At 41.3% G+C, this 12,577-nt stretch overlaps 1 protein-coding gene across 1 annotated transcript in view; it reads right to left on the reverse strand.

The window, feature by feature from the left end:
- Positions 1-767: 767 nt before the first annotated feature.
- The window catches only part of rxraa (retinoid X receptor, alpha a), a 109,338-nt gene continuing 97,528 nt past the window's right edge, over positions 768-12,577 (reverse strand). The window contains exons 7-10 of the mRNA XM_017307673.1: positions 7,526-7,655; positions 5,610-5,742; positions 4,417-4,428; positions 768-1,471 (exon numbers count right to left, since the gene is read on the reverse strand). Of these exons, the coding sequence (XP_017163162.1) occupies positions 1,297-1,471; positions 4,417-4,428; positions 5,610-5,742; positions 7,526-7,655 (450 nt within the window). The 3' untranslated portion in view covers positions 768-1,296. The remainder of the gene's footprint in view (positions 1,472-4,416; positions 4,429-5,609; positions 5,743-7,525; positions 7,656-12,577) is intronic.

The following is a 12,577-nucleotide window of genomic DNA, read 5'->3' on the forward strand; positions in this document are numbered from 1 at the left end:
AACAGCCTCAAAACTAAAATAACATAGAAAAGTCATGTGACTTCCACATTAAGCTTTAACCCTGCGAGCTCAGTCCAGGCCCACTCGGCTCGGCTCGGCCCGGTCTGGTCCGGTCCCCGTTGGCCCAATTAAGGGCTGCGCTAATTTAGGCTCAACAGAAAGACACTGGAAAACAAACACGTCATTGATGAACGTTTGGGCTCGACAAAGCGCTGCACTTTTTAATAATGGCTGGACTAGTTCGCATGGTGTGGGAAAGGAACGACTGAGGGCCCCTGTYAGCGTCATCCCCCCTCTGCGCCCTCAGATGGTCCGAATCTCGCAAACCGCTAATTAACGGGAATCGGGCAGCAAAGCAAACCGAGGCCAGTGAACCTCCTGGATGCGGCTGGAACAAAATGTTGAACATAAGGGGATGTGGCCACTGTGGCCCCCGGAGGGTCCAGGGAGGCTCCCGTACCGAGTCATTTAACACCCTGACTCACACTAACAGGAAGCTTCGGTAAACATGGATGACATTTGGCCTGATAAGGTTGTGTGACACATGCTGAACCTCAAATCAGGAGTTTTTTTCCCCATCTTTGACACAATATGGTTCTATATGGGTTAAAATAAAGAAAAAAGAACAAGGTACTACTTGGATGAATGGATGGACAGAATATATATATCCATATATGTTTGCAGTTTTCTTTATGGACAATTGGCTTCTTTCAGTATTTATAGGTGACCAGAAATCAACTCTGACCTCCAAACCTACACATTCATCCATAAGAAATGACTCCAAGCTCTAGAGATGAACTGGTGTTGTGTCTGCATACAGACRGACTTGGGGGAAAAAAAAGAATCAGAAATCTTATCTCTAGGCTGTCCTAGCGGAGAATATTATTTATTTKTATCCATCAAGGTAACTCCTGAAAGAACTCTTTGGAGCAYCACCATGTCCTAAAAGTTTATAGAAAACTTGGCAAGCGGAGGATGAAATGAAGACAATGTTTGCTTGCACGGAAAATGAGTGGAGATCTTTGTGGGAAATAAGAAAGAGAGATGTTCTTTTGAAGGTGCGCAGTCTGAACTGAAAAATAAAAAAAAAATGGAAAAATGCTTCGACAAACCTACAGAAAGTTGGGAAAACAATTCGAGAGCATGTTCAARTATCATAAAAACAGTTCGGCTGTTGGAAGCAAAATGCAAAGAAATAATGGCTAACTGAAGGCTTTTGGACAGAACTCAGTGTATGAATAAATACAGGGCTCCTGCGCCCTGTTATTACCCCCTTTAGAAGCATAACTGGGTTTTTTATGCTCCTCCTTTATAACCCTCACTTTGCAGACCTTTTTCAAAGCTCCAGCTGAAAGTGAAAACYTGCTCATGATTGTTACCTGGGTTGAAAAGGACGATGGCTCGGAGGCAACCCAGCTCAGTCTTATCCATCTGCATGTCTCTCATCTTTGACACCAGCTCTGTGAGCACCCTGAACACAAGACAAGACAGGAGCAAGATGAGATGAAATATATATAGAAAATAAAGGCAGATCTGTGTGGTTTTTCAAAGACTTTTTTTTTCTTGGCTACTGTTTTATGTCAAACCACCAAACAAGAACCAGAAAAGTTCACATCACAGAAAACCGCTCGACTGTAATTGGTACATTTATTTTTTTATTTTTCTTTTGCTGCTAACTGCTCTTCAAGTTAATTATCNTGCTCATGATTGTTACCTGGGTTGAAAAGGACGATGGCTCGGAGGCAACCCAGCTCAGTCTTATCCATCTGCATGTCTCTCATCTTTGACACCAGCTCTGTGAGCACCCTGAACACAAGACAAGACAGGAGCAAGATGAGATGAAATATATATAGAAAATAAAGGCAGATCTGTGTGGTTTTTCAAAGACTTTTTTTTTCTTGGCTACTGTTTTATGTCAAACCACCAAACAAGAACCAGAAAAGTTCACATCACAGAAAACCGCTCGACTGTAATTGGTACATTTATTTTTTTATTTTTCTTTTGCTGCTAACTGCTCTTCAAGTTAATTATCYAGACTGGTATATTAAAAATATGTTTTCAAACCGCTAAGCAGCTCACATCTGTTCAAAAATAAACGCACATGAACGCACTGCGAGGCACCGTTAAGATCAGTGGAAAAGTTTACAGCCCTACAGAGCAATTATATTTAGTTTGTGGTTTTCATACAGAAAAGAGCCGCAGAGTAAACACGAGCTGTAACCCGACACCAGCACGCCCACCGTCTGCGMGTGACATCACAGGGTGGGTTTGCCCGAACTCCTCACCCCTCTCTGACTGGGTCACACCCTCGCCGTGCCGCCTGCTCTTACTCTCTCCTCTCGCTTGCCTCCCTTTTCTTTCAGGCCCTCAGGATTGTTAAGTCAATTGTGACTCACTGCTAATTTAATTTGCTCCGAGGAGGAACGACAGAGCCAAAAGAGGGGAAAAAAAGAGACTAAAGTGTGTAAGTTAATCAGTCTCTTCATTTGTATGGAGAAAGAGAGAGAAAGGAGTTGATAAGGCAGCATAATCTGTGCTCTGGATCTTAATACTTGCCACAGTTAATGCAGAGACGGAAAATGTCCTGTGGCTCAACAACTGGCCTGTTGACARCAGCTGTCTGTCGTCTGCTGGCTCCAGCTCACTGCTCATTTTTCTGAGAAATAAACCCTAATGAATTATATGGATCGATTAAAAAAAAAAAAAAAACTAAACGTCTGAGCGACTCAGCAGATTAAACGCCGCCCTTCTTTGTCTTTTTGCAGAACCGGACCGCGTCCAAGTTTCAGCTGTCTGATCCAAACGGTTACCGTCAAGCGAAATAAAATCGTTTTGGATGTTCAAGAACAATCCAGGAACCAAAAGGCTTTTTTTTTTCCCAACCACACTTGAATTTTTTCAAGAAAAGAAACCAATCTGTCCTCCATAGAAACAATAATCTCCCCTTTGTTAATTCATGAATTAACGGAGCTTTACCAAGTGTTTTGGACAGTTGAACTGAATTGACCCAGTCAAACTACAGCCGGACCTGTTGAATCAAGAAATCAGTTAAATAGAGCCAGTCTGACAACATGAAGTGGGCTAAATGAGCTCACCAACTAACCAACAACCACCATTTGTTAAACAGTTCTGTACGAATAAATGTTTTGCAACACAGCGGCGTTTAAAAGTATTAAAAAACTCAATGTTTTCATCATCAATCCTAAAATAAGTGAGTCAAACAAGTCACAATAAATTAGGGCCGACAACACGACCTAGTGGAACGCCACAGGTTTAATCAGTCTGGTGGTGATTTGAAATTCAATTTTCCCATAACCCATAGCTCAATCAKATTTRCCCACCCAATATTTTAATATTCAGATGGATWCAGCATGATTTGTAACGTCTAACGCTGAACTYATGGTCATTCAAGCTGCAGATTTMCATGCATCCCTACACATAAGACATATATTAGAGATGGAGGARCACTGACTCAGAGTGGCTTTTCCAAATGATAGATCAAAATCTCTCCAAGATATTAAAGTCATCTTCTAAATCTGCTGTGCTACAACTTAAGAGTTTTAGTAACACCAAGGAGTTTAGACATGAGCCTGTATTTTCTATGTGCTGGTGAATCAAAAATGGTTTAAAAAGGACAAAAAAAACAAAAAACGATCAATTATTTATAAATTAGAAAAATGATAGTGAAAATGAAGTGGTTTCTGGATTAGTCGGGTTTCCATGGTGCATTCATGAAAACCAAGTACCATTTTTGACATGTTTTGGCCTCCCTCAGGGAGTCAAACAGAATGTAATGAACCACCAGCCCTTTAAAGACAACAACAGTCCACCAACTGATGTGCTCCACCTGAATTAGATCATCCATCAACTGGACTCCACCCCTGAAAATCTAACACATGAACACCTCGTGAAAAAGAGCAGCAGTAGGAATCTCCAGTGGTTTAGAGTTGTAGGCAAAGCTTGACGCAACAGGAACAAACTAAAAACAAAACTGCAGAAAAAGAAACTTATGAAAACGTAACGCACACAAGCTTTATTTAGTCATTCACGAGAACGGGACAAGCTGAAAATTGTGCACACGGTTCTGAACAAAACTGTATTTTCCACAAAAAAGATATGTTTTATCCAAACGTCTCACTTCCACCCCACAGCAGTAGGCAGTTTTTGACGCCGACTGAAAGCTGGAGTCGTCTTAGCAAAGATCTTACACGCTTAGCCCGGCTCTCCTTCGTACACTTCTCTAAATTCTTCTTGGCAGAAATGTTTGAAATAACTCAAACTGCATGAGTGACGTCTGTCAACAGCCTGGTATGTTTTTATCTTTCTTTTGCTGTGTCACTCAATGATCTTTAGAAGGTTTTGTAAAAGCTCAGTTGCTTTCTCATTTTAAAACATGAACTCTTGTATTACGTCAACCTACAGAGCGACCTAAAGATCTTCACTTGGGCTAGGTTTTTATTTTCCTGGAGCTCTCTCATCACCATGTGTTGTTGAGGAAGAGYTTCAGTTGGCAGTTGCATYGTGGCTGGATTTGTTGTCTTCCTGAAYCAGTTTTCATTTCCACTTATTGACTACTATTTAGAGTTGTTTAAGGAATGTGTTTTATTCAAGATAATTCTTCTTTCACCGTTTGGATAAGACAGCTATGGATGTTGATTCTGCAGTCAGGAATGTATATATTTGCAACTTTTCCACTTCTGTTACTTCTGCTCAAGTTGTGATGCAGCAGAACTCATGCCATGGACTTATGCGATATCTCAGACAGTCAGTTCTCTGCTACACAATGTCAATAACAACCACCAGGGCGGTTCCTGCTACGCTCCAAACTTGGCTGCGACTGAACTTTGCATGGATTTTTTGACATTTTCTGAAGCAGCTCGGGGTTCTCTCTGAGAGCCCTGATGCACCCAGGTGTAAATATTTAATACAGTGGAGTTAATCAATAATTTCTGTGCTGCTTCACCCTCAGCAAAGCAACCCTGTGGTTTGCAGTCAATGTAATGTTTTCATTGAAGAACCAGAAATGTCATATGCTGTCAGAAAGATGAAATGACTTTACTCAAATGTACTTATTAAAGGCTCGAAGCTTCACTTGGTTTTAAAAGCTGGTTAGCTGCACAGAAAGAGAAAATGTTCACCTTAAGTGAACTTTGTCGACTCCGTCAAAAGAATTCTTGCTACCAGCAAACTTTAGTCATCACATCAAGGTCCTCCAAAGATGCTTCTCACAAATTGAAATCTCATTGAAAAGGTAATTCACTTCAAAAAGTGAGACTTTTTTWWAAAGATTATTCACAAAGTGAGACACATTTCAAGCACTTTTGATGATCCTGCCTGTGGAAATTTCCGATTGGACCTCCAGCTATCCTCTCCTCTTTCCCCCCAGACTCTGTGTGTAAATGAAAGACAACTTTGAACCATATATTATTATATTAAAAACATATTTTAACTTCTGAAATACTGAGATTTTGGATTTCACTATTTTTTAGACAATATCACTTTGTGCATAACGTGTCTTGCCTTGACCCATTATGCAATTTCTCTAGGTTTAAAAACAAAAAATGTAACTCTAACAGACTTTTTAGGAACTGCAAAATAGTAACACTGACCTGTCAAAGATGGCTCCCACTCCGGCACTATGGGCGCTGTTGCGATGCACGTGCAGGCCCGTYGCCAACAGAATCCCRTCCTTTACTGCGATGGAACGGTGCGAAAATGATGCAATGAGGAGTTCATTCCAACCTGAGATGAGGAGAGGGATCAAGGCAAAGGATAGTTTAAAAAAAAAATACAAAGAAAAAGGTAAATCCAAGTACAAAAGTTCACACAGCGTTCAAGCAAAATTAAAACGACAACAAAGGCAGAATTCCAATGAATCAATTAAAGCCGAGCCGCAGAAAACCCTGCAGCTCCCTCAAGYGCAAGCATCAGGTTATCACTGAGACATTGGAATCATGCTTTCTAAGGAGACAAGCGTGTAAAAGGGATGAACTGCGCCTGCCATCACAATAAAGACAACAAGCTTGACGTGCCAAGGCGGGGGGGGGCCTGACACGGGGGAGCGGCACAGACGAGAGACGCCGGCGGATGAGCGACAGGGTTCCTTTAACTGTTCTGCCTGGCAACAACTCGCCTCTTCTCCCTACAGTTGAGTTTRGCCATGAGAGGAGCCGCGATGCTTTTATCTGTGATACAGCAGAACTAAAGCGGTTATTTATAGAAAACCTGGGAGACGAGAAGAAGAGACGAGCTCTGCAGAAAAATATCTCACTCCAGTTTGGTGAAGTCTCTGCATCGGTATATGTGTGAAGGCTTGAGGAGCAATCACGGGAGGAGGGGATTTTTTATTTTTTTTTCCCCCCGGTTCGTTTTCTTAGGGATGGACAGATAACATAATGGTGTAATCTGGAGTGACGAGCAAAGAATAAAGGCGATGTGTTGCCGTCCTACTTGTGACGTTGGTGAATGTAGCTGAAGTGACATATGATTCACTCTGTACTCCAAGTAGCTGCATCGCTAATACTTAGCAGCTAGCTTAAGTCATTTTCCAAGGCCTGTCTGTTGATTTAGGTCACACAAGCTGGGTTGGTAGAAACAGCTTTTAGCCTGCTTCAAGAGGGATGCACTGAGTGTTGTCTTCTGTATCTATTTCTCAGGCTTTCTTAAAAGCACACCAACTGAATCAACAATAACTTTCAACCTAAAAGAGAAAAAATAAAAACACAAACTTCAACCCAAACAGAGCCTTTCAAGATTTCCCAGTCGAGAACCATGATCTCACACTTGAATCTTGTCTTGGATCCCTTTGCACTTGGTTGTAGTGYGCTCCAGTGATTGATGAAGACTAAGACTTGAAAATGCAAACTGTAGCCTGTCATGGGCAACAAGTAAGTCCAAGGTTCSTGAACCAGAGACGCTCCTCTCCAAGAATGTGCCATGAGATTCTGTCCCTGAACCACACAAATCAGATAGACGAGACCTGGGGAGTTTGGACAGAGTCCAACTCACAGTGATGACGAGTTCTAGTTTGCTGAGGATGTCGGAACAGCTTCTGATTTAATAATATTAGGACCAAATAGCCCTTAACAGGTAATGCATGCCGTTCACAGATCAGTGTAAATCACACCTCCTGTCAGCTGTTGTGAATTTGCCTGAATCAGCTTCCAGGCTTAATGCAGATTGGAATTATTTGGTGCCGCTTGATGCATATTCCACACGTATCAAAGATCAGTGTGGAAGCAAATTTTTTCGTTAGAGTCTGAGCAMCGTCCCACAGGGATTTAGCAGCATATTTCATCATCGTGTTGGTCATTCTGTGCGTCAGATCGACTGGCAAATTGGCCTCTTGCCCGATGACCCTGGAGATAGGCAACTCCCCTGCTGCATTCTTGCACAATAAACCAGGGAGGTTCATCTAAATATCACAGCTATKGTTGGCAAAAATCGCAATATTTAAAGGAAACACAATTCACCACAGTCTGTCGTATATATTTATTTTTTAACTCCTGAACTCGTGCTGACGTACCTGCTCGTAGCAGGATGACCTGGTCGTCCAGCGGCAGCTCCGAGAAGTGGGGAATCCTCTTGGCCCACTCCACCAGAGTAAAAAGCTGCTTGTCTGCCGCCTGACAGATATTTGTCACTGGGTCGTTGGGCTGCAGGAAAGCACACACACACACACGAAAAGAAGCACAAGCACAATGAATAGGTGTCATTTTTTTTTTTTTGTGTGTGTGTGTGTTTTTGTTACGTTGGTGTGTTTTTGGCCCAGAGCCTGATCTCGGGATACCTGTGAGCTACCAATCACCGTGCTTTCACACACATAATGACGGCAGCATGAGTGCTATGCTGGGAGTGATAGCCTGTCAAAAGGAAGGCAAGCAGGAAGACAAAACAAACAGTGATTCTGTCCCAGCTTGTAGAGGAAATACCTGCAGAGAGCTGGCGGTGAAAAAACAAGCTTTGCCGAGCGCGCTCCATCTTCRGGGAGCTTTTAGCTGAAACACTATTGGAGAACTAGAAGAGCTCAAGAGGGCCTTCGAGGGGCTCAACTGACACTTTAYTACTAAACAAGTCAGAGGGAGCTTTATTGCCAACCAGAAGGGGAYTGTAAAATGTGCAACCTACATTATGTGCATAACTCATATCTACCCCTAGTTATTCAGATAAAAGAGGTTTCCAAGATCTCTTGTTTTACCCCATATAAAAAAACCCAAATAAATTCAGGAGAATTCAAAATCCATAAATTCAGGATTTTTGTTTTTCTAGTGATTTAGGAGATCAGAAGATTAACTGGAGTGTAATCATTAATGTKTGTTAAATGACAAAAACTAAGCTCCCAGGATCATGTTGTCTGTTAGGCGTCCTACTGGATGGCGCTTCCAGTGCCAAGAACAAGAACACTGATTAGTTTCTCTTTCTGATAAATAGTGCAGATGAACAAGAATAAAAGCCAGATCAATTTACTGATTTGACTTTATGGGACTCCACAGGCCTTGAGGAGATGCGATCATAAAAGCAGAAAACCAGAAAGATCCTACAGCTTCTAGAAAATGGATTTGAAAGCCTTTCATCTCTTTCAGTCCCCAAACGTAACATTTGCAGTAATGTTGCTTAATCGAACGTCGCAGTGCACAGAACTGTGTTGCAATTTTCTAATTACGTCTAAAAAATTTGGTCCTCTTTTTTTTTAGGTCTACAATGAGTTCATGTCATGTCAATGGCATYTGAAGTATAGAAATTATACAGCTTTCAACTTTCATAAGTTTTAAACACAAGATCAATTTTCCTATAAGTAAAAACTTCAGAATTAACCAACTGTACATGTCAGCATTTTGCCAAGGAGACCTAAACTACCCAACAAACCACCAAACTCTGGTAGTTCTAACAGGCCAATGAACCCAAACATACACAGGTGTTGTAAACATGTCTGACAGAACTGCCAATAACACTTTATTTGACGAGGTGTACATAAGACTGACATGACAACATGACATAACACCTGTTATGAACATAAATAAGTCTTTATGAATGTCCAAAACTGTTGTCATAAACTGTCATTCGGTAAATAATGACACTTTTAATGCAAAGTTGCTCTAAAAGTTGCATTGAAAGTCCATTAAAAGTGCCAACTTTGCATTAAAGTGTCATTATTTACAGAATAATAACTGGTGTTGGTAGCGGATGGAAGTATTTTTGAGCTTATTGGGCATAAAGAAAATCTGCAGTGATTTCTAAATTTGTGCTCCAACAACTGGTTTCAACATATAATTCATGCCCATAGTGGTTAAATAAAACCCCATACTGCCATTTTTTAACACATTTTACTTTCGATGAGACTTGGAAACCTTTTTAACCAGAACGTACTCAACGTTCTAGGATTCTTGGAGAACATTTCAGCTACCTAAGGTCATGGAAACATTTCTTTTAGAAGAAGAAACAAAGAAAATCCTTCTTGTTTGCACCAAACGAACATCAAATAGAGCTTCTCATAAAGTGTTCCTGCGCTTTAGATTCAGAGGTACAATATCACGGTCCAAAGGGAATCGCTGCAGAATACTAATGCAACACATGCATACTGTAGGACTACTTTACTAAGTTGAAACTCCTTTTGGACATCCTGAACAATACTGTCAGTCTTTGTCAAGACGTTTACCATCATCCCAGGAGTCCAAGCCACTGATATGCATATGTATAAACAGGCACACTTTTCCTCTTTTTTTTTTTGCATAAAATTAAGTCTAGTAAATATTCTTAAACGACAAGTCCCCGTGTGAACTCGCAGTCTGCCGAAGAGAGTCAGTAACTTCTCCCCGACTTCCTAAACCAAATCCCACAGATCGATGCTAAAAGCTGGGAAGATCCTGACATCAACTGCTGCTCTCTAGAGAAGATTAGTTCAAGATGAAGGAGAAAACGCGAATCCTCTGTTCTTAATGTGCAGGCCAAAGGCGACCCAGGCCTCTCTTCCCCGTTCCATCCCAAACAGTCTAACATTCGTGATGCCTGCAGAGCATTGCAGATGGATATCTGAGATGAATGCATATATATATATATATATATATATATATATATTTATATATATAGAATTTAAACCAGAAACAAAGCTTGAACTGTTCTTGAAACTAAAAGTTGCCTTATTTTCCCAATGGGGAAACAGAAACAACTGGTGTCTTATGAATATTTCAACATCTGATCTCCGTGGGAAACGATGGACGGCGCAGCTCTGAGCGACAGTTTTCGTGAGCTGCGTTTCCTCTCAGAAACACAAACAGATTGAGCTAATTCCTTCCAAAGGGCAGACTGGGCGAAAAACAAAGAAAAAACAAAACAAAAAAACGGAGTAGAAGGGGGGGCTCAGATGTGTGCCACCATCAGGCCACCAACCCCCCGTCTCCTCCTCCTCTTCATTAGAATAAGAGTCCCGGGATTCTTGTTAGACACTCCGGGTCTCATGAATGTTGTATGGATATCTTAGCCGTGTTTACACTGACCTTGTTTCTTTGCCTCCGTCGGAGGAGATGACAGTGGAGAGGAGCTTACACTTTCCTGAGACGATTTACGAGCATCGCGTTACTGTACTTACTGCTCGGGTCGTGGAACAGTATTTGGGATGTTATCAGCCTGCAAGGAAAAGGATCTGCACCGGGCCGTGCCACTGTAACTGTAACTGTAACCTCGCTGTATGGAAACACGGGGCTGGAACTGCAACCTGCCAAAAGTCCGAAGCGAAGGAGAAATTTGTGTGAAAGATATTTTCCCCGTGACCATAAAACCCGGCTGTGTTTGTTCCAGGCAAATCGAAGGATTTACAGCACACATGCGCTTCATCACCATCATCCCCACTACTTAAGAGAATTGCCAGGCTTGCATACTGTCCTATGAAATTTTCATCACTTGTGGAAGGGTGGAGAAAGATTTCCCTCTCAATTTTTCATTATTCCACTTGAACCAGAGTACACCAGCGTGACACGAGAGGGAAAGCTGAGCTGCAATGAAGATTGGTAGGGAAAAAAAAAAAAGCTAATGTCCCACTTTTTCAAATTTAAGGGCCATTGTTCTGTTGAAGTCTTAAACCGTCTAACATATTTTGTTAGATAATTTCTCTCTAGAGGTCCATTTATCTCTGACCAGCTTCCAGGAAAAGCCTGGAAAAAGCATATTGCTGCCAACACCACATTCATCCATTTTTGTCACAATTTCATTGATATTTACAAGTGGATGAATGAAAGAACATTCAGAAACTATGTGTTCATCTATTACATAAAATCCAGGAAAAACATCAGGTTTGGTTTGTTTTGTGACAAAATGTGAAAGATTACAAAGGGAATGAATGTTTTTGAGAAGGGCTTTTTTAAAAAAAACTAAAAAAAACCCAACAACTTTTGCATTAACATTTAAATAAATATGTGTACGGTAAGTATTGCAAAGTAGCAGCCTTGAAATATCAAAAATGTAAAAATAAGAGCCTGGATAGTTTTGTGTCCATCTCCTGAAGAAGAGATCTCTCCTGCCTCCTCTCCCAGTGAAGGCATATTACTAACGCCTCTTTAACTCCTGTTCTAGGTCACCATGAGATAAACACACTTTCATTCAGCCAGACCAGACCCCAGCCATTAGACAGTGGCAGCGGCCTATTCACACCAACGACCCGGGCCCTGTGATTAATTATAGCACGGGGCAGCGACTTTCAATGGACACCAGCAGGGGGGGTGGGATGCGGACGTTATTCGGAAAGAAAGGGAAGCCGTGCTGGTCGGGACCGCCTGGACGCTGAAACGGTGCCAAAATAGTCGGCTCTACTTTAGTGACAGGGTCAGCGACGCCAAATCAGAGAAACAAAAATCAGGCTGTTTTCCCTGCCACCGTTACTTCCATGTTGTTAGCAGAGACGTTGCATAACGAATTCTGAACTAATGCAAAATGCTCTCGCTTCATGCTGTGAAGCAATGCAATACGTAACATTATTTACGGCTAAAGTGTCACATAATACTCAGAATTATGTCATTGGTTTATATGAATTTCCAACAGCAGATGCACGTAAACAGTGAGTGAAACACAGAAACTAACAATGTCTTTAACGCAGAGTCAGCTATATTTAAAACCAAGGCTGAAGTCCTAATCTGGCCTCAAGTGCAGAGATGAAACTGAACACCAGAGTAAGCCGGCTATTTTAAAAGACATTAAGATTTCTGAAATGTACACAATGATGGGAGGAAAGAAATATAAACACCAACTAAATTTGGTTACAGTGTGGTGCTGCAGTTTCCATGGGGGTTAAGTAGCACAATAGCTAAAAACCGTGAACATGCCAGCCAGTAGCATGCTGAGTAGCATTGCGCCTTTAGATTTAATGCTTTGTGGACAAATCTGGTTTTTTTTATGTGGTTAATGTTTCTGCAGAAAAACTGGTGAACAGGTGAATCTGTGAATGTGGAACTTCTTAAGTAACCTAAAAAGAATATTGTGGAGAGATGAGTATACTCTGCTTTTATTAATAACATGACATTAGGAGTCTAAGTGGACATGATTAATAATAAGGGGAGCATTACAGAGAAAACTAGAACAAAAGTAGAAC

This window comes from Poecilia reticulata, linkage group LG12 (assembly GCF_000633615.1).
Source record: "Poecilia reticulata strain Guanapo linkage group LG12, Guppy_female_1.0+MT, whole genome shotgun sequence".
In the NCBI taxonomy this organism is placed as follows: domain Eukaryota; kingdom Metazoa; phylum Chordata; class Actinopteri; order Cyprinodontiformes; family Poeciliidae; genus Poecilia; species Poecilia reticulata.